The sequence below is a fragment of the Cavia porcellus genome, unplaced genomic scaffold, assembly GCF_034190915.1.
Source record: "Cavia porcellus strain 051 isolate PalLab524CR breed Dunkin Hartley unplaced genomic scaffold, mCavPor4.1 scaffold_32, whole genome shotgun sequence".
Lineage (NCBI taxonomy): Eukaryota > Metazoa > Chordata > Mammalia > Rodentia > Caviidae > Cavia > Cavia porcellus.
The window spans coordinates 23,576,986-23,599,237 of NW_026947515.1; the positions used below are offsets into that span (position 1 = coordinate 23,576,986).

General features: G+C 42.5%; 2 protein-coding genes across 2 annotated transcripts in view; one reads left to right on the plus strand and one right to left on the minus strand.

Moving 5' to 3' along the window:
- The window catches only part of LOC134474505 (leucine-rich repeat-containing protein 37A3-like), a 34,727-nt gene extending 18,023 nt beyond the window's left edge, over positions 1–16,704 (minus strand). The window contains exons 1-4 of the mRNA XM_063242686.1: positions 10,575–16,704; positions 7,675–7,746; positions 5,255–5,326; positions 2,175–2,246 (exon numbers count right to left, since the gene is read on the minus strand). Of these exons, the coding sequence (XP_063098756.1) occupies positions 2,175–2,246; positions 5,255–5,326; positions 7,675–7,746; positions 10,575–13,903 (3,545 nt within the window). The 5' untranslated portion in view covers positions 13,904–16,704. The remainder of the gene's footprint in view (positions 1–2,174; positions 2,247–5,254; positions 5,327–7,674; positions 7,747–10,574) is intronic.
- The window catches only part of LOC101788353 (uncharacterized), a 153,696-nt gene that overhangs the window by 64,445 nt on the left and 66,999 nt on the right, over positions 1–22,252 (plus strand). The window lies entirely within an intron of this gene.

Genomic DNA, 22,252 nt, shown 5'->3' on the forward strand with positions numbered 1-22,252 from the left:
CAATTGACTGACTGTGCAAATCTACTGAAGTAACTGTAGAGTAGTTTGAGAGGCAGGGCTCTATCCACAGCAAGTGCTGTGAGCGTGAATGTCCAGCACCACTTAGCTCTCACTTTCTCATCTCCAGGAAGCAACTGCCTTTCTGTTAAGAAAAACCTTAACATCAGATGCCACAAGTCACTGTCTCCTCCATTATGAGTCTTTTCTAGTGCTTCACCTGTGCCCACTTTCCTTCAAAAGCAAGCCTTCAGTGTCTCCCAGGCTGTGCATCACCAGGTTGACAAGGAGAGTGAGGAGTTCACACGGTTGAGGATGCAGGTGAAATTAACCAGCTCCAGATGCATCCTAAACTTCCCCCCAGGGATTTCAGACTGTGTGAACTGGACTTTGGACCCACGAGACAGGTGGGAAGTCTTTCCCAACTCAGGTGGAGATGGGGATTTTCATCTTGAGTCTGAAATCCCCTTCAGGCTATTAAACATCAGCAGAAAGGAAGTAAAGCCTGCACTTCTTATCAAAGGGAGCAGGAGAGAAAGCATGTGGAATTGGGCTAGAGAAATGTATTTTTATACATATTTTCCACACTATCTCTTAACACAAACACCCGCTTGTTGGACATTTTTTTTTTTTTTGTCTTTTTCCTTTTTATCGGTACCAGGGATCGAACTCACGACTGCCTGCTTGCAAGGCAGGCGCTTATGCCGCTGAGCTAAATCCCCAGCCCCCTGTTGGACATTTTGAAGTTCTAATTGCACACAGATAATTCATAACTTCAGAAGTCAATACTTTTTCAAAAACAACATTGTGGGTGGTTAGGGAGAGAAGTACCTGGTGGCAGGCTTTCAGGAATTCTTTCTACTTTCCCATTTAGTGGACACCGGCAGTGAAAAAGCTTTGGTACCTTTTGCTTCTTGTAGAACTTTACATTAAACTTAGTCCTGTGAAGTTCTCTAGTGTATATGTTTGAATAGTGAGAACTCTGCATGTGAGAAGGAAGCAAGTGGAATTTCAAGGAACATTCATTCACAGCCTTCACAGCAGCCCTGAGCTCCAAACGATGCTAATTTGAGTGTTACCTGTGTGACACCTTGTGTTGCTCATGCCAAAGACCACTACCTGAGAATGCAGAGCAGGCTACCTAGAAGTTATAGAAGTCAGCTCGCTCATCTGCAGGAAGCAATTGCTTTGTGGTAAGAAAAACCCACATGTCTACAATCCCAGCACTCAGGGGATTGAGGCAGGACAAATGTGACTTTGAGGCCAGCCTGGACTGCATAGCAAGACCCTGTCATCAAACATGTTATATCAAATCCCTTGGCCTCTTTGTACCTTAGTTTCCTCATTTGGAAATAATGAATGGAGTCTTTGGCCATACCATCCTGGATGCTCCTGATCTCATCTGAAAGTAATCAGTGGATCTTAAGACTCACTTTTCAAAGCTCTTTCGGGATCCAGCTAGTGAATAACTGCATGAAGTTGATACATAGATTTGGTTTTCACAGTTTTTGTTTTTACATATGTTTATCATTTATTTCACTTACACTCGGTGTAAAAACTGCATCCCATGCCATGCTTGAAATGTTCCAAAGCTCACTTTTGTGAGTAAATTGCAACGAAGATTTCTACAAAAAAATAAAAGGACATAATTGAAAGAATAAAGATGCTCTTTCTGAACAGTTTTCATTTGGCAGTTATTTCAACTTATATATGATGAAACATCACTTGAAATACTTTTTCCATATGCTAAAGAAATCTCATTGGAAGATGGTGGCTTATAATTTATACTTTCATATTTACATGTGAAATGCACTAGGTACAAAGAATGAAAGCTTAATAAATACTTGTGCTGAGTGATCTTTATTGCTCTTGAACAGCATTCCACAGCTTCCGCACTAGTGACATTTGGAGCTGGCTGATTCTTTGTGTTGAGTGTCTGACTGAACACTGTAGCATGCTTAGCAGCATCCCTGATCTCTGCCCTCTCCATGCCAATAGCAATTGTCACCTCCATGCAAAATCAAACCAACTGAGAATCATTGCTCTGTAGTGACTCTCTCTGACCTGTGCAATAATCTTTATAATCCACTTTGGTAGAGGTTTAAAGGATTTTCCAAATTTGTAGCAAAGAAACTTACAAGACTATAAATGTAATGAAGTTATATTTTTCAACTTACAAGAACTGCAAAAAGGGTAGTGCTTCAAATGTTTCTCTTTCAATAAACTGTATTTTATTGCAGGATAAATCTCTAGAACAAGGAAAAGGAAAACATTGCCTTAAATAACTAGTAAGTAAGTAGTATGAACACTAGGCTTTAGAATTCACAATATTAAAAACATTTTTGTCAGAATCTTGGACTTGTATCTAAACATTGTGGACCCCATATCCTGTCTCTAATTCCTCTAGGACTCTCACCTTCATGATCTTCATAAATAAAGTATACAACTATTAGATTGTGTTTTTCAGTTCTGAACTAGGTAGTCCTGGCTGGCCTTGAACTTACTGTGTAGCCCAGGCTAGTCTCGGACTCACCATGCTCTTGTCTCCTCCTCCTAGGTGCTAAGACTGCAGGTATACTACTTAATGGCTTTTATTTGCCCTGTCATTTTGAAACAGTTTTGCTACAGCATTCAGGCTGGCCCTGAGCTCACTTTGTAGCCCAGGCAAGCCTCAGACTTGCAGCAATCCTTCCTCACCCTTTTGAATGCTAGGATTACACCACCAAGCCTAGTTTTCAATTTCTTTTTTTGTTTATTTTAAAGAGAATAAAACAAAACAAAACAGAATAAAGCAAATAAGAACAGAACAATGCAAATGATAGAGGACTTCTAAACAAGGCAATGGAAAAGTAATAATGTCTACCATAATGTCTCCATTTTCTTCAAAATAGCTTGTCCATACCATCACATGAAATAAAATCAAACAAAACAAAACAGAACAAAACCAATCAAAATAAAAGAATGAAAGCATTACAGGACTTCAAAACAAGATAATAACAATGGCTACTATACTGTCTCTTTTTTTCTTCAAAATAACTTCATAACATCACACATAATAAAATCAAATAAAACACAATAGAATAAAACCTATCAAAAGAATTAAAACATTACAGGACTTCAAAACAAGATGATGGGAAATCAACAATGGCTTCCATAATGTTTCCTTTTGTTCACAATAGTCATCCATACTCTCACACATAATAAAAGCAAAACAAAACAGAATAAAACCAATCAAAACAAAAGAATAAAAGCATTATAGGACTTCAAAATAAGATGATAGGTAAACAACGATGTTTACCACAATATATCCTGTTACCTTCAAAATAGCTGCCCATATCACCAAGCACAGTAAAATCTAACAACCAAGACACAATAAAACCAAACCTAACAAAATTATGAAAATTGTACGAGAATTAAAAACAAGGTAATTGGAAATTAGCAGTGATTCCCACTTTCCTTTTTTAGGCATTTCCTCAACTATCACTGTTATAATCTAATGTGCCTTTTGGATCCCACTAACTCCTCCAGTTGTTGATGCTAGGGGGATAACTTGGTGTTCACCTGTATGTGTCCAAACCATTTCACCCATGAACATGATCTCAGTTGCATCCATTTCCCTACAATAGCCTCAAGATTTCCTACTTTATAGCTGGGCAGCTTTCCATTGTATGTAAATACCGTATCTTTCTTATCCATTCTGCAGTTCATGGGCAAGTTACTCTTGCTTTTTTTTTTTTTGGTCTCTCGTCACATAGAACAATTGTTTTCTCTCCTTTGATTTTTTGTCTATGCATGCCCAGGTTTGCCACTACTGCCTTAGGGCCGGGAATGTTTGATAATTCCAGAGACTATTTTTAGTCCCATATAGTAAAAATTCTTTATGCCTACTTTCTTCAAGCCTTCTACATTTGAAAAAAGGCTCTATTTGCCAAAATACCACAAAATTAGTTTAATTACCATTAATAATATTTACACTTCTGGACCCACTGGACCAGAAACCAAACCAAACCAAACACAAAACAACAAAACAAAAATCAAGCTTTCACACCAAAGAGCATAGTATCCTCCTTTCTCTAAACAGTTAAAAATACTATGCAAGTAATTCCTCTTTGACAACAAGACTGCAGAGATTGTGATTATTTTAGTGAAGATGGAGTATTTCTATGCTGAGTGTAAACATTTCCAGCAATAGCATTTTTTTACTTTTTTACTTTTTTTTTTCTTTTTTTTTTGAGACAGGGTCATGCTATGTAGTTCAGGCTGGCCTTGGGCTCACTTTGTAAGGCAGGCTGGTCTTGAACGTGCAATAATCCCTTGCCTCAGCCACCCAAACTCTGGGATTTCAGGAGTGCACCACCACACTATACCACTTAATCACCATTTTAAAAATCTGTCTTTAAGATGGGTGTCATCATTCCAGCACTAAAATGCTGGCAGTCAATTCTTCTGGTATCTTAACCATCTGGATAATACAACAATTTACCTGCTTACTTAATTATTTAATACTTTAAAAACTTATTTAATACTTTAAGGGTTTTATTCAGCTTCAATCGTCTAAACACCCTGGGTTAATGGCGCTCAAATTAGCACAGGCGCTCTACACAGTACATTCTGGTCCTCTAGGCAGCACTCTAAAGTTAACTTTAATTCTTTGTTCTGATTCAGCTTTTTCAAATCTTTATTATAAACACCATATAGCAAATACTTATAGACTTTGCAGGTCACATATAGTCTCTGTTGTATATATTCAGGAGAGGTTTGTTTCTTTTTTTGTACTGGGAATTGAACTCTCAAATTTGCAACCTCACACTTGCCAGGCAGATGCTGTACCACTGAGCTATATCCCCAGCCCTCCTTTTCTTTTAAACCACTTAAAAAAGAAAACACAACAAAAACATAATGAACTTATGAGCTAAATAAAAAAGACTGGATCAATTGGATCGGTGGCCCATATGGTAAATACAAATACAAGCCAATGGTACATAAGCACTAATAAAACAAGGTTCATGTTATAACACCGGTAAGTGCTCAGATCTTATTACTACTTTTCCTGTGTATGTTGGGTTTTTCCCATTTGTACCTTCTGATGTAAAAAGTGAAAATGTGCATAGCATATTTGATGATAGACACAGACTTAGCCCTATACACACTTGCACACTTGCACATTTTATTTCTGGAAGAGATTTTGGAGAGTATGTAATTAGAACTGCCTCCTCACTTTACAGATAACTTAAATAATGATGATTAAGTAACTTACAAATATCTGAGGGATAGCAGGCCTTCAAAGGAATCCTTACGTAGTTCGGTGATGTAATTTTCACTGAGATTTCTGGAAGATGAAAAGGTTATTTTTAAATCACATTTCCTCAGAAACCTGAAGGATATGCAGTGATGAAAAAGCGGAGGAAATGAGCACTGTCAGTCCTGCCACGTGGAGTGTACCTGGAGCAATTAAAGTCTCATATCTACAACAATCCCCTTTGCAGGCACTTGTTCTACAGAAATATTTGCCCATGTTCACAAAGAAGCATCAACAAGTGTCCATTGTGTGGTACAGGTAACAAGAAAGCTGGAGAGGACTGGGGATATAGCTCAATGGCATAAGCATCTGCCTGGCAGGTGCAAGGTCCTGAGTTCAGTTCCAGGTGCCAAAAGAAGAAGAGGATAACAAAAGAAACCTGGAGAGGTACCTCCCCAAATAAGAAACCTGACCAAAAAACGGGCAACTACAATGAATAGACACATCTCAGAAGAGAAGCACCAACAGCCGATAAATGCATAAAAAATGTTCAATAACTATGGTGCTTAGAGCATTGTAAAGTAATAATATTCCATCTTACCCCACAAGGAATGGAATCAGCAGGAAGTCAAACAATAAAAAATGCTAGTGAGGCTATAGGGGAAAAACACTTCGATGTTGCTGGTAGACATGCAAACTAGTGCAGTCACTGTGGGACTCGGTGTGGAACTGCCTCAAAAAACAACTAGCCATTCCACTTGACGCAGTTATTCCCCATCTAGGTATTTTCCCAAAAGAATTAAAGGCATCATGTTATATTGATGAATTCATAGTCATGTTTGTAGCAGCACAACTCATAATAGCTAAACCTTGGAAGGGCCCGCTATGTCTATCGACAGATAATGGATAAAAACAATGTATTTACACACAGTGCAGTACTCTGCCATAAAGAGAAGGAAACTTCAGTCTTTTGTGGAAATCAAACATGTTTAATTATGTCATGAGTTCTGTTGTATGGGAAACCCAATGTCTAAATAAAAAGCAAAATTTAAGATAATAGCGTGAAGGGAGATAGATCTTTCTCAGAAAGCAAGTGCTCAAGAGATGGAGGGAAAGGGGATGGAGAAAAAGAATTGAGATGTATGGTATCATGTACATGTGCCAATTGCTCATGAGGAATATAATCATCATATACTGCAGTGCACTAATTTTAAAAAATGAAAAAAATCCTAGATATACCCTAAACATCTATCAATAGGGATATATACTAAATGAGGCAGGAAGTTGGGCTACGTAAGTGAATTCAAGGTTATCCTGCACTACGTAGCAAGATCTTGTCTTTAAAAAAACACACCTCAAAAATTAAGACAAAATGAATACACCATGAGAGCTGCATTGGTGCATCCCTGTTATCCCAGCACTCAAGAAGTTGAGGAAGGAGAACTGCCATGAGTTCAAGGCCAGCTTGCACTACATAGTGCGACATGTCTCAAAACAAACAAGTAGGGCCAGGGATTTAGCTCAGTGGCCTAAGTGCCTGCCTGGCAAGTGCAGGTTGTGAGTTCAATCCCTGGTACCAAAACAAAACAAAAAACAAGTAAAAATAAATACACATTATGGAATACTGTAGGAGTTTAAGTGAGTGGGTAACCCTCTCTATGTGGGGTAGGAAATAACACTGATGTATCAAAAGTGAGAGAGTCAAATTACAGGATAGTACTGTTTAGGTAAAAAAGAAAAGCCACCTGAGAAACCTATTTCACTGTATGTCAGTATGTGTGCAGGCAAATGCATGGGAAAGATCAGGAAAGATACATCAGATTCAGACTAGTGGTTACCTCATTGATGGGTCATTAGAGCATATGGAAGGTCTTACCTGTTATTTCATCTTTTTTTTGTCTTTTACCTTTTTAACGGTACCGGGGATCAAACTCATGACAGCCTGCTTGAAGACAGGTGCTTATGCCGGCAGAGCTAAATCCCCAGCCCCCTGTTATTTCATTTTTATTCATTAAGAATGTAATCACATTCTCTTTGTATAAAAAAATAAATTTCAGTTGTTTCTTTCCAAGAGGATCTGTGAGGGCTGCGATTTAGCCCAGTGGCATGAGCGCCTGCTTATCAAGTGTGAGGTTGTGAGTGCAATCCCTGCTACCAGAACAAAAAGAAAGAAAGAAAGACATTGCTCACCGAGAGGGTGTATGAAATTTAATTCTCTCTTTCTCTTTCTCTCTCTCCCTCCCTCCCCACTTCCAGAGCTGGGGCTTGAACCCAAGGGCTCACACATCTAAACACATGTTTTAATCAAGTGAGGTTGACCTGAGATAAGATGGGGAAATACCTTTGCTCAAAAGTGTTGACCTCAACATGCTGAATCAAGGAGGATCCTGGTTTTTGTATGAAGTTTTTATATTCGTGTTTGAAAAAATTATACTCACAGTTTCTCAGCCCAATGGTAGGTTTTCCATGCCCCTTTTTGTATACTATAAATAGAGTTTCCTTGGAAATCCCTGTGAAGAAACAGTTTATGTCTTTGAATAACTGGGAAAGGAATAAATACAAGAATCCTAACAATATCCAGGATATTCAAACACAGAGACAATAACAGCTTTTCATTTGCAGAACTAACAGCTCCCCAGTTTGCACAAGACTGTCAGACTGTGGAGCAGCCAGCACAAATGATGAGACTTTTGCTCAGCAGCTCAGCTTCCTATCTGTCCAGTCTCCTGGATTAATGATGTCGGTCACTTAGTTTTAATTTAAGTGTTTTTCCCAAAATCACTTGGGTACAAGATGACTCCTACAAATCAATAAGTAAAAGAAAAATCATTCAACAGAAAAATGGGCCAAAATGCATCATTATTAGTGAGTAAGAATAAAGCAAGCCTCTGCCAGCTGGCGCCAAAGCTTTGGCTCGGTACCCTTTGTGGAAGCTCTGCAGGCAGTGGAAGGATAAGGGCAAGAGCAGCGTAGAGGAGCTAACGTCCTGATGTGGAAAAACCGCTTGGACTTGATGCACAGGGAAGAAGAGGAACCACCAGGCAAGCAGTAAACCATCACCTGGTCAGGGCAAAAACTGCAAAGGAGAAGGAGGAACCCACACAAAACTGGCACCAGGGCTTATCTCCCGTGTGACAGGGTGAGGGAGACAGATGGTCAAGCATATAAGGGTATGGATCTCCCATTATTCCATACACATCTCTGACTCCTTTTTAAAGGAGGTCTATCATGCCTTGCCAACGAGTTATTAGGTCAGGAGTAGGGGAGCACGCCTGTGATCACAGCACTCAGGAAGCTGAGGCATGAAGATACCAGTGAGCCTCAGGCCAGCCTGCCTCGAACCAGGGTTCAGTTCCAATTTTGCGGAAACTCATTCTTTATCCGTCAGCAACAACTTTCCTGCTCAGTTTGCATACACTTTTCCTGAGGATGGCGGGAAAGCAATCTGTCTGCTCATGCGCCTAGTGAACATTTCCACGTGACCAGATGCATTCTCATTGCTCTGCGCTCACCACGGCCTCAAACAGAACTTGTGCCCCTCAAGCTGGCTCTCCTCCCTGCTTGGGGCTGCCACCTGTGACACCTCCACCACTCAGCTCCACACAGCATGGAGACGGGAGCTCACAGGAGTTTGCACTTCTCTGTCCACCCTGCCCTCAGCTGTTTACTGGGTGACTTGGTCACGCAGTGTTCCAGTGTTCACCCACTCTCACACCAGCACCCTGCTCAGCCACTTGTCACTTATCCCCAGGCTCCTAGAGATTCGAGGTCTCCCTGAATTCAGCCTTCCCTTCCAGATGCCTCCACATGTGGAGTCTAAAAGGGTCCTCCTGTTTTGATCATTTTGCTCTCTGGCTTGAAAACTCTGTCTCTCTGTGTCTGTGTGTCGGTCTCTGTCTCTCTGTCTCTCTAAAGATCCTAAAGTTGATATTCAGTGTTCATAATTTGAAATAATACCTCATTGCTTGATAACCCTGTTCTTTTCAGGCAGACTGGCCTGTGCAGCCATGTTCATTCCTGCTGCCATGCCTTTGGGCTGGCCGTCCTGTGTTTCCTCTGCTTGACAATTGCAAGCACTCTAAGCACCAGCTAAGGTTTGAGCTCCCCCATGCCGTGTTCCCTAACCTTCAAATCTTGTGACTCTGCATCTATTCTTTATGGCCCCACCACCTCCCCTAAGGCTCTTCCCCTCCCTTCTATCATTTTCATGTTCTGGAAAAAGCACTATGCTTCTTTAGTTCCCCATGTACTTAGCTCTGCAGGAGTGAGCACAAACTAGATACTGCAAAGCAAGGGGCAAAGGTGAGTTCTGCACATAATTCAGGGCCTCAACAACAACAACAGTAGCTAATATTCATACATATGGGGGTGCTGTTACTTGTATCACAGTGTTCTCTTTTCTGACACAGTCCTGTGAAACAGTAAACATTATATTCCTCCTTCCACAGATGAGGGAAGTGAGTCACAGACTAACTTGCAAAATGTTACAAAGATAATGAAAGAGATGTCTGGGTTAAAATTCAGGCCGTCTGGGTCAGGCAGATTCTATTCCTTTTTCCAAGGGGTGAGGGATACTAGGTATCAAACCCAGGACCCTGAGTGTACAAGACAGGCAGTGTACCTCTGAGCTACACCGCCAGGCCCAGAATCTACTCGTGCCCACATTGCTGTATCATCACTAAGGAAATGAGTTGTGAAAAGGGGGGAGCAAAAATAGGAGAGTAAGTGTTAGGTGGTGGGATAAGTAAAGTGCAACCCATCTGGGACCCCACCTGTCTCTCAGGAGCTATTCCTAGTCACCACTCCTATTCCCCAGTAAATTTTCCTACCCTTAACCTCCATTGTTCCTAAGAATTCACTCTTCATCTTCAGCGAAAATGAACTCAGTGTGTCTGACTTCCAGTAGGTTGGGAGTGACGTTCTGTTATTTTTGGGTTTTTCTTTTACCTATTTCATCATAACCTGGGCAGTGCAGGTGACAGCAGACACAGTGCTGTCAATCCATCTGCTCCTCTTAGCTGACTTGCAGGTGCTTCGTGAAACGTTTTACTTTCCCTGATTTAAATCCTTGAAAGCAGGGTTACAACTCTGGGCCAAGCTTGGTGAATTCACTAAGACCGTGTCTCAAAATAAAATATATGAAGAAAAAAACAAGGAAAAAGGGTAAGAGGGCACAAATAGTACAAAGAGAGTGGAATAAAGAAAATTGAGAAAGAAGAAGGTAAAAACAGAAAGTCAGTGTGAACAGGGGATGTGAGGACAGTCTATGAAGCCCTTGAAGAAAGGGCTGTCACCTCAGGCACAATGCAGACAACAAAAGAAGAAAACTGATCCTTACAAGACTGTGAAGGAGTTGACCTCTACGACAGGTACTTGGCGCAGCCTTTGCTTCGGGCTGAGACCCGTACATGACAGGGTGTCATTGTCACAGGTGCAGAGCTCACATATGTTGCTAGTGCTGGTGGCATCCTGCACCATTTGTGCAGAATAATGGTTAGTGTTCTGTTCCACATCCAAAGGTTGAACCGTGATGGGTGTCAGGTTTGGTTGCTGAGCCTGCACTTGGTCTGGATGTGCAAGGGTCACCTCAGGATGCTGCTGAGGAGAAGCTTCAATCTCCGGCAGAGTCACAGAATGTTCAGCCTCTGCAATCCCTTTTGAAGTCATGATAAGATTCATATACATTGTGTGTACCACATCAGTGGGGAATGTTGGGCTCTTAGCTGTATCCTGACCCAGTGGTGTTGGATTTCTTGTTTGAAGTGGTACCACGTGTTGATTGACAGCCTTCATAGACGGTTCTGGAGGCTGAGAGGGGTTCACCTGCATCACTGAAGGAAGTTTAGTTTCAGTAGCAGGTGGTTGAGTTATGGAATGTTCCACATGCAACAACTGAACCATGCTGCTTGTCAGGTTTGGTTGCCGAGCTTGCACCTGGTCTGGCTGTGCAAGGGTCATCTCTGGTTTCTTCTGAGGAGCTGTATCCTCTAGCAGGGTCGTGGAATGTTCCACCTCCATTGTAACTTCAGGATGTAGGATACGGCCCATGTCCAGTGGTTGCCCCATGACACTGGTCAACATGTGAGGCTGAGCTGGAATCTGACCCGGTGGTTTGGGATTTATCATTTCAAGTGGTATTGTGTTCTGATCTACACCCTTTAATGATGGCTCTGCAGGCTGAGAGGGGTTCTCCGGCAAATTGGGTGTGAGTTGCGTCCCTGAAGTAGATGGAGGTATTGGATGGTCCAGTTTCACAGGCTGAATGATTGCAGGAAACACAGTTGGTCCCTGAGACTCTACCTGCCTTGAAGGTGGGAATCTTACATCACGATCCTTCAGAGAAGCAACTGTACCCTCCTCTGGGGCCACAAAATGTCCAGCCTCTTTAATGGCTTTTTCTCTCATAAGAGCCATTGTTTGGACTGTGCCACTGGGCAAGGTTGGAGGCTGAACTGGACCCTGACCCAGTGGTGCTGCAGTTGTTCTGTGAGGTGTTACTCTGTCTGGACCTAAAGCCTCCATAAATGGTGTTGGAGGCTGAGATGGGTTCTCTGGCAAAGGTGGTGAATGGAGAACCTTGGAAGTAGGTGGAGAAGGTCTACTATGTTCTACCCTCCAAGCCTGAATGTTGACAGGAGTCAGGTTGGGTTGTGGAGCCTCCACCTTCCTAGGGTGTGCAAGTGTCACCTCGGGATGCTTCAGAAGAGAAGCTGTGACCTCCTGTGGGCCCACAGAATGTTCATCATTTTTAATGGCTTTTGCATTCATGATAAGAGCCATATCCATTGGTTGTACCACTGCACTGTGCAATGTTGGACTCTGAGCTGTATCCTGCCCTGGTGCTGTTGGATTTGTCATTTGAGCTGGTACCATGTGTTGATCTCCAGCCTTCATAAATGGCTCTGGAGGCTGAGAGGGGCTCTCAGGCCTTGTTGAAGGAAATTGACTTCCTGCAACAGGTGGTGGAGGCAGGGAACGTTCCACATCCGAAAGTTTAAATATCACGGGAGTGAGACTTGGATGCTGCGTGTGCATCTGGTCTGGATGTGCAAGGGCCACATCAGGGTTCTTGTGAGGAGGAACTGTGACCTCCTGCACGGCTGTGGGATGTTCAGCCTCTGCAGTAAGTTCAGGATATAGGGTAGGGCCTGTATCCAGTTTTTGTACCATGACAGTGGGCAATGTTGGAGGCTGAGCTGGACCTAGAGCCAGCAGTGTAGGAGTTATTCTGTAAGATGATTCTCTACGTTGACCTAAAGCCTCCAGCAATGGTGCTGGAGGCTGGAATGGGGTTTCTGACAATGTTGGTGAAAGGAGAAACCCTGAAGTAGGTGGAGAAGTTCTCGTATGTTCTACATTCCAAGCCTGAATGTTGACAGGAGTCAACTTGGGTTGTTGAGCCTCCACCTTCCTGTGGTGTGTGAGTGTCACCTCAGGATGCTTCAGAGGAGAAGGTGTAACCTCCTGCAGGCCCACAGAATGTGCAGGCTCTGTAGTGAGTTTATCACTTGTGCTAAGCCACATGTCTAGCGGTGGGGTTGTGACAGGTGATAATGTGGGATGCTGAGTTGAATACTGACCAAGCATTGGAACTGGCAGCTCATTCACTGTTGGCCCTTGTGTCTTTTCAGAGGCTGAGTACAGTATTGGAGATGGTTCCTTGGGTATCTCCCCAGGTCTCAGGATGGAATTTGTCAAACGTGAGAGATGAGTTGCACTGCCCCTTAGAGATGGAACATTGATCTCCGGATTCTCTGACAGCCGATGTAAACCCTCCTCACTAAATAGCTTCTCTTGGTGTAGGATTAAAGAAGGTACAACCTGTTCAGCAGGCTGTGAGTCTCGATAAGGGTCTTCTCCCTCAGGTAGAGAGGACTGGATTTGTGGAGCCTCTGGATTTTTAGTCTGGGCCTCCAGCTGGTATTGTGATGATTCCTTGTGCTCACAGGGCTGTGTAGGTTGATCTGGCTTCAGCAGATATCCCAGGTGTAGGCTTTTGTGATCAGCTTTATCCGTACTCAGATCCACAGTATCATCCTGCAAGGTTTGTTTCTGATGCTGAGGATATTCTGATTGATGAGCAGCTCCAAAAACCTCCTTAGCAAGTTGCCAGTGCTGAGCTATATCCTTCAGTTTCAGGAGTGAAACAAACTTTGATGGTGTTGAACTCTTGTTCCCTAGTAGTAGACGCAGTACATGTGACTGGTGGTCTGCAGCCTGCTCTGAAGCAGAAGTCTCCTCCTTTCTTCTGACTTGAGAAGGCAGAGCTAGGTGTTCATTCTCATGCCCATCTACCATTGAATCCACCTCTGGGAGCCTCTGTGGCCCAACCAGCTTGTCATGCAGACCCTGATGTGGAACAGCAAACTTATCTGGATCCGGCAGTGACTCTTCAGTCGACTCCTCAGGTGTAAGTAAAATCTTCTCAGGTGCAGAGGTTCCTGGGTAATCCATTTCCCCTGACTCTGCTCGAGTAGCAAAGGTGTAGAGTGGATGAGACGAGTAAAGGAGCTTGTTAGGAAAAGATAAGTAGCTATGGTCAAAGAGCTCAGCTTCCATCTGGGCTGGGAATTGAGCCCACTCGGGATGTGGGGCTACCAGGACAAGTAGCCACAACTGTGGCCAAAACATGAACCTTGGTGCCCCAAAGCGCAATATAAACATCATACAATAAGGCTTGGTCAACAAGACCTAGGCCAGTTGCTTCCAGCAAAAACACTTGCTGAAATGTTTCTGCTGGCCACTTGCTGCCAGTGCCTTGGCAACCATGTACATTGTGCCCTACCCCACCACTTGTGACATCATTGTTTAAGAAGCAGGTAGGTTCTGGCTCAGAGGGGCTTACCATGGCCCCAAGAAGTCTGGCTACAGTGACCATGCCTGTTGTGCACTAGCAAAAAGAGCTTTTCCATCCTGTGCTATGCTTGTCACCCTAGTAACTCCCTTTGCAAACACAGCTGTTTTCTGCAGCCAGCCACGCTGGAGCACTGACCACATTGTTATAAATTAACTGAAACGCCACCATACTGTTCTGTATGCGTTGTCACTCGAGTAACCTGTTTGATGTATCAACCTTTGTTCCCTTTGTGAGACACAAATGTTCCTGGAATTAGTAGACCAAGGGCTGTAAATTCCCGTAAGGAAGGAACGGGTTAACCACCAACTGTGAAATGTCTCTGACCTCAGGCAAAGGGGAACAAAGGCCTTCCGCATTCCTGCTCTCCTCCCATCATTATTTACTTTGCGGTTTATTTTCTATAAAAGTCTGTCAAAATTTTAACCCAGTTACACAGCTTTGCAAACTCCAGCTGCACTGTGTCATTGGTGCCAGCTGAAATAAAGCGCTTTTTCTTTGTAAAAGACACTTTGCCCCATTTTTTTTGGACAAGAGCTCGGGGTCTCATTTTTGGGGCACAACAATGCCCAAGTCCCTGCTTCCAGCAGAGGTAACAGCAGGGCCCTGCAGGGCTACTCCCCATATCAAGGTAGGATTTGGGCCTCAGACCTGGGTAGCCCTGTGTTTTCAGCAGCCCTTTGGGTTGGGGTAGGACAGAGCTTCCCATGGAGGTCACAGGGCTGGGCCTCTGTACACTCAGAAATAGTAACCCAGTCCAGCAACCTAACCTTTTCTTTCTCCAAGCCACAATCCAGGAGAACTCCTTCCTCCTTTAGGTATACAGGTTCTAAGGAATCCAGCTGACCTCCAGAATGGGGACTAGTTAGGGCAGCAGACAGGAGAATACACAATATGGTGGTTTATTCCACAGTGTTGTCATTTGCTCTATTCTCCATCCAGTGCCATGTTTGATGATTCATTTCCCTCTGTTAGGCTGGGGCTGCATATACATTGTGATGATGCATCGTGCTTGCAGGAGGGGTTTTGGAGGTGAGCAATTGGATCTGAGAGAAAGGATTTGAGTCAGTTCTTTACATTAACATGTGAGAACTCTCCCTACCCTTCCATGCCTCAACACTACCATCTACATGTGACAGTGCCCTTTTTCACAGCACACATGGGAAGACTCTTATAATGTTAAAATCCTCCTGTTAAATAGTTTTCTTGAAACACTATTATAAACTGACTCCATTCACAGTTGTTCTTCATCCATGTACTACTTGTCTTTTACCTGACACAACCTAGGCATGGGAAACTCAAGAAGAGACTCGATTCATCTTCTTACCTCTCCTCCCTTGCATTAGGTGGGGCACATAATAATGGTTTTTTAAAAATCTGATTTCTAAACTCTACTGACTTCCTTTTCTCAAATTTTGTGGGAAACTAGATTGTTTAAAGTTTGAAGCATCTTTGGTTTTGTTTAAATTACACTGAAGTCATTCTGTGGGAAAAGTTGAGATCCTTTCCCAGAAAGCAACCAGATTCTCCACTTTTTAAAACAAACACTCCCCAATTTCTTAATCAAGACTCCCCAAGTTTAAGTGCTGAAGAAGTCCTGATCTCACTGCAGCCAGTCTGTTCTCTGCCCCTGAACTCAGCTAAGTCACATGACTTGTCATCCAATTGAAACTTCTGTAAATGTGCTAAAAACAACTATGTCACATAAAAACTGTGGTCACCCCAGGATATGCATTGTACTATGGCCTACAGTTATACTTACCTAGCTTTTTTTGCAACTCCTGCTTGCCACACTATAAAAAGGACAAACTCTTCATAATCAGTGCCTTCGACTGTGGAGATTACTCCTCTGGGGACTGCCAGCAGTCAGTAAAATTTCCTTTCTTCTCCTGAGCTCCTGGCTACTGCAGACTCAGTTTTACTGCTACAGTTACACTGGCATGAAACTGTTTTTGTCCTTTCCTTTCTAAACATCCTAAAAGTAGTAAGTGATGATAATTTTCTTAAAGAAATTACTTTGGAAAATCAATCCCTAAAGGTTTTGTACAATGGATTTGCAGAAAGGTTCTTTGGTAAAATATTCTACTTCAGTTGTGGGGAGGTGCTGACCCCTAGGTACAGACCATACTGAGAAGGCAGAAGAGTGTTCAAAGCTGTAGCACAATTGACTTCAGGGCTGTAGGCACATTGATCCTGGAAATCTTGTGTGAGGGGAGCTCCAAAAGGACCTGTGTTTAAGCAGCCTGACTTCTCTGTCCTTGAGAGGAACTCTAGCTCCTCCCTCAGGTCCACAAATATGAAAGTACCTGAGAGGCCTCAATTCTACCTGTTTAACTTCAAATGAGGGTTCAGGGCCAAGAATGGGACTTGAGGAAAAATGACAGAAATTTCCTGTACTAGGAAGCAGTCTCAGACTTTCATGTTTTCCTGAGACATGCCTGCAGTCTTCCAAATCCTTCTGGGCCTTTTGGTGACAGTGGTGTGTTATTTTTGCTATATTGAGCACTGAACCCAAGGCATCTTACATGCTAGCAAGTGCACACAACTAGGCTCCCACCCCCAGCCCTTTATATTCAGTGCTGCTGGATGTTTTGAATCAGGTCTACCCTGTTATTCTATCCTTGTGCTTTTGCTGCAGGTAGCTGAGTTAGTTAGAAATTCTATAGGCAGTGAGACATGGCTGGGTCCTAGAAGGAGCCAGTGCGGAAACTCAGATACCTTGCCCATAGGGATGAGACAGACACTTCCTGCTGTGGGCCAGGCCTCAGTCCAAAACATCAAACAAGTACATCCACATCCTAAGGACTGCCATTCTAAGTAGTTCCCTGTCACCCCGAGGAAGTCAGGAGTCACCATTCAAACCCCCTAGGGCAGGGTCACTGCTCCCTGAGAATGACTGCTTTCTACATGACTGACTTTCCCATTTGTCCCTAATTAATCAATTTTACCCAAGCAATTGTTCTTATTGGCTAACCACACTTCTGTCCCACCTTATGCCTAGCTGCCTTGTGAGTTCCCAGTTTTCCCTGCATTGAACTGATGATTTTACTCTATAAAAGTCCCTAGAAAAGACAGAGTGCTTGACAACTTGCTCTGGACCGCTTCTCTCTCTCTCTCAGATAGAGGCTTTCTTACTCTCAATACATATATTGTGCTCTTATGCTCCTTTGTTCCTAAAATTCATTCTTTGATTTTAGAGAACACAAATTTGTACCAGACTTAGTAGGTTCAGAGGTTCATTCCCCTATGTCATTTGGAGGTCCCACCAAGATCATTGGCTGGAGGTAAGAGGTTGATTTTGTTTCATAGCTTCTGGACTGGGACTGATTGAGGTAACAAATTTTTATGCTTCAAATTTTGTTTTCTGTTTCATTGTTTATAATTGCTTTGTCTCTTATAGTTTTGTTAAAATGCTAAATGTAAGTTAAAACGTGGAAAGGTTATAGTTATGATATTTCTTTAACAGTACATTTTTATTATTTTTTTATCGGTTGAATTTAAAATAATTGCTAAAGTTACTGGTACCCCTTGCTTGACTGTATTTATACAATAGCACTAGAGATAATAATAATAGGACACCCCTCACAGACTTTAATGTGAACTTCTGTAAAATGGTTCTCTTCAATAAAATCTAATTCAGACTTAAAAAGCATACATGCCTACAGTAATATGTGGAATTCCTTCCACCATTTAAAAAGCACTAGGCTGGTGGCTATTCTTCAAGACGTGCAGGACAGGTTTCACTAGGCAGACTGGCTCTGATCCTCCTCTGTACTCTAGAGGAAATGTCAAGTCTGTTCTGCTTCAGTGTCCTTTCTGTCACTTTAACGCTACTCTTTTCCCAGTTTGTATTCTCCTTATAGAGGCATATAAAATTAGGAAAAAAGTCTAGATTATTCCAACCTTTTCCTGCTAAGTGAAGCCCATTAGAAAATGAGTGTTTGCTAATGCTGAAGATAGGGAAGTCATCTTAGATGCCGCACACACACCCTATCTCTGGGTTAGATGAGACATCAGAATACTGCCCATCCAGGAGTCCACACGTGAGAGTCATGTCCTGGCTGTGTTTGGGGTAAATCTCTTTAGAGATTAAACCTGAGACACAGTGGTGAGAACTGGCTTCCATGTGACAGTGGAAGAAGCTATCCCCAAAAGCAGCACACATATGGGACCTAAACACATTTAGAATAAAGGGGCTTTCCAACTTTTCAAGTTGTGGACTTTAAAACTTTGTTGTAAAAATATAGAGCACTAGGAAATGATCTTACTCAGGTTTTAACTATCCCTTTAGAACTTTGACAGTCAGTGTTCACAATAGCTGTCACTCCTAAAAACAGAGGACAGATTTCCTCAGCATCCAGTTGGTGAATCCCCATTAAAACCAGTGGGCAAGGCAGTCAGTGGAGTGCTAACCAGACAGGCAACTGGATTTCTTTCTGGAGAATGATTTCTGGTTGTGTGGGGCCTATGCAAACTGACAACAACTGAGGGGTCATGGCCAAGACACCCACGGTTTCCTCGGTGGGCACTGGCTCCCCAGCCACAGAAAACTCCACTTCCTTATCTACCTGGATCTTTCTGGTAGTAAGCTAAAGGTGTTCCCTAAACTTTTCAGGTAGTTAAGACTACTTCTCTCAAAACTAGGCTAAGGCACCTGCAACAGCTTTTTATATCTGAAAAGAAACTAGCAGGAAAGGATTTACATTTGTGCCTTACCTATGCAGAAGCAACATGAGAGATACCCAGGGAACATCTATCAAATAGGAATAAAAAGGGATGCTTTTGTTTATCTCCTTTTTGCATAGCTAGATAGCTCAATATCATTCATAGCTCAGTGAAAATTTCCTGAGTTCAATTCCTGACCCTGAAAAAATTGTTTCATACCCTTATGCCTCACTTTTTGCATTCTGGACATGGGCAACTCAATGCAAAGGCCCCTTACTCCTTTGAGATGTGTTCTTAAGCTCTAGAAGATGTTCAACCCTTCTATGTTGAAAAAGAGACAATTGGTATTTCTCTGCAGGAGTGCATAGACTACCCACCCCCTAGAGCCAAAGTGGAATACAGAGGGAATTGTTAATTATGATGTTCTTTTACAACTGAAATCATACTGTAAGAAACAGGGAAAATGGTTAGAATTCTATTGTGTTCCAACTGTCTTTGCATGAAGAGATGATTCTTATCTATGCTCCAGGTGTCATTATAACCCTTATGAGACCACACTCATTCATAGGTCTCTTTCTCTTAGTGACTTAAATAAAACCATAACTAGGAAAAATTTTAGATGATTCTGATAAGTACATTGATGTTTATAGAGGAGTTATTTAGACCTATGAGCTAGGCTGGAAAGATGCAATGTTATTCTTAAATCAAATATTGACTTCTACTGAGAATCAGGCAGCATTACAAGCTGCTATTACTTTTGGAGATGAATACGGTGTTAGTTTAAGTAGGCCAAAGATAGAAGCCAAGAGAACCACCAGTTCCCACTGGTGAACAAGCAGTTCCCACCCAGGACCCCAAGTGGCATGACAACAATACAGGAGATTGGAACAGGAGACATTTTCAAGTGTGTATTCTCAAAGGTCTCAGGAGGAGAAAAATTGAGCCTTCTGGTGATTTTAAATCATCAGCTATTTCTCAGGAGGAAAGTGAAAACTCCTCTGACTTCTTAGATCATTGATCAGAGGCACTAATGAAACGTATGTCCATAGATCCTGATTCGGTAGAGGGACAGATTTGGCTTAAAGACATGCTTATTACCCAGTCAACTCCAGACATTAGAAAAAAGATAGGCTTTGCTCCAGATAGTTCACTTATCCTTTATTAAAAGCTGACTCCTTAGTATTCTGTAATCAGGACTGGGAGAAATCCAAGAGACTCCCAAAATGGCTGCCTTTATTGTGGCCACAAAAGCACAGGCCTTAACTCTGATTCTTGGGGCTCCAAGAAAAGCTTGATGATGATACTTACCTGCTATCACTGCCACAAGCCAGGCCACTTTAAGGAAAAAGTTCTCTATGACTCAAACTCCAGAAGAAAAATAAGGTTGACCAATTTTACTATATATAAACAACAAAAATTTGCACGGCAACAAATTCACCACAAGATCAAGGGACAAATTAAAAACCTGGGAGAAAATGTTTGCAACATGTAACATAGATGTATTAGTCAGCTTGCTGGTACTGGGACTTAGCACCTGACACCCACAACTTAAAGGATGAAGAATGTATCCTTTCGTGGGGTTCGGTGGGGTGGATGGGCCTTCAGTCCATGGTCAGCTGACCCCAAGGCAGAAAAAACATGGCAGAGGGGCAGCAAAAGGGAAAGTTGCTCACCTCAAGGCAGCCAGAAGCACAGAGAAAGGGAACAGTGAGAGAGACACAGACAGACAGACAGACAGACAGGCTGCCAACAGGATAGGCCCTTTCTAGGTCCATTCTGAGTGACCTGCACCCTCTACCAGGCACTGCCCCTAACAGCACAGCTGTCTCTGAACCCGTCTATGGACTTGCCCAGGCATTTCCGACCCTGTGGCCTGCAAACGGGACACACTTGCATTTATAATAAAGTATCTCTTTAAAAGCTGTTTTGTAACTGTCTACATAGACTCTAATACATGAGGCCCAAGGCTGTTTCTTCTCACCCATCACAGCCCCAGTGAGCCAGGGGTGCCCAGCCCTCCCTCACCTATCTATTGTGCGTGCAGTGCCTGAACATCCAGTCACTTTCCTAAAGCCCCCGCTAGAGACAGAAGAGCCTTTCAGGAAAAGGTTTTTGACCCAATCTAGGACAACGAGTAAGGCATGACCATCCCTGTGATGTAAAGGGATTTGATAAAAAGAGACCAAAACCCCAGCAGAAAAATGAATAAAAAAACACCAAAGAGCAAATCCCTTTGAATGCCAGGAAATGACTCTTGCATGCAAAAACAAACAAACAAACAAAAAGGCTCAATTTGTCTCAAAGCAAGACAAGTACTAACCGAAATCACTCAGAGACTGTGTTTTCACCTATTAGATGGACAAAAGTGTAAAAGGTGGGTCAGTATTCGGTTGATGAGGCTTTAGAATATTGGGAGCACCAGTGGATACCGCTATAGGGATGTGAAAGGGGAGATTTCAAACAAAATGAGCTGTATCTTTGCTTTTGATGAGACAGTCCGTATTAGGGATGCACCCCAAAGTCGGCTACCGAGGAGGGCAACGGAAACACGCACAAGTTTGCTCAGGGTAGCACAGTCTGAAATCGCCAGGCCCTGCAAACTAGCAAAGCACTTCACCACTGAATAAGGGAAGAAGCATCTGCAGGACAGAGCGCGTGCGGCTGAGGCTCAAACAGGGCGCTTTACACGACTGAACCTCGGTGACGTCTAAGGCAGATTGCTGCGTTATAAAAGTAACAGCAACAAAAAGCTTAGTGTACAGGTGAATATCCCTCACCCAAATACGTGTAAACTGGAAATGCTTCAGACGTTTTGTTTGGGTTTTGGAATATCTGCGTTACTGATCTTGAGATATCTTGGTAGTGAGACCCAAGTCACAATACGAAATTCCTTTTTATTTCAGAAATACCTTATACTGTAGCTGCATGTAACTGTGTGGAATATTTGGTGTACTTGCAGTGGGGCTTTTTTGTAATTCAGACTTTATTGCTTATTAGCTATGTCATTCCATATAATCTGAGGTAAGGAGGCTTTGAGAAAATATACCGGGATGAGGGCAGTGTTGGTGGAAGTGTCATAAGAAGCACCCTGTGGCCACCATCACACCCAGAAATTTGTAATTTCACATAAAAATGATAAAAATAGTTCACTGGTACTCAGCTAGCATTAGTCTTCCTAATCTAGCAAACTCAATAAGCCTGAACAATTTCAGAATCTTCAGAACAAAATGAAACAAAAAATCTTTTCTCACTCCCAGATGTTGCTTTCGAAAAACATATCAACATAACAAAAAGCACACAGTTGGCATATTCTAATTGGCAACTTAATTCTAATTCAAGAAACAAAATATGATTCAGCTTTTTAAAATGAAATTAAACTCCTCTGTAATTATACTTACTTTATAATTCAAACACTTTAACCAAGGCCAAACCTTAAAAGCCACAGATATGTTTCAAATTGCTTTTTTTTTTTGTACCAGGGATGGAACTCACAACCT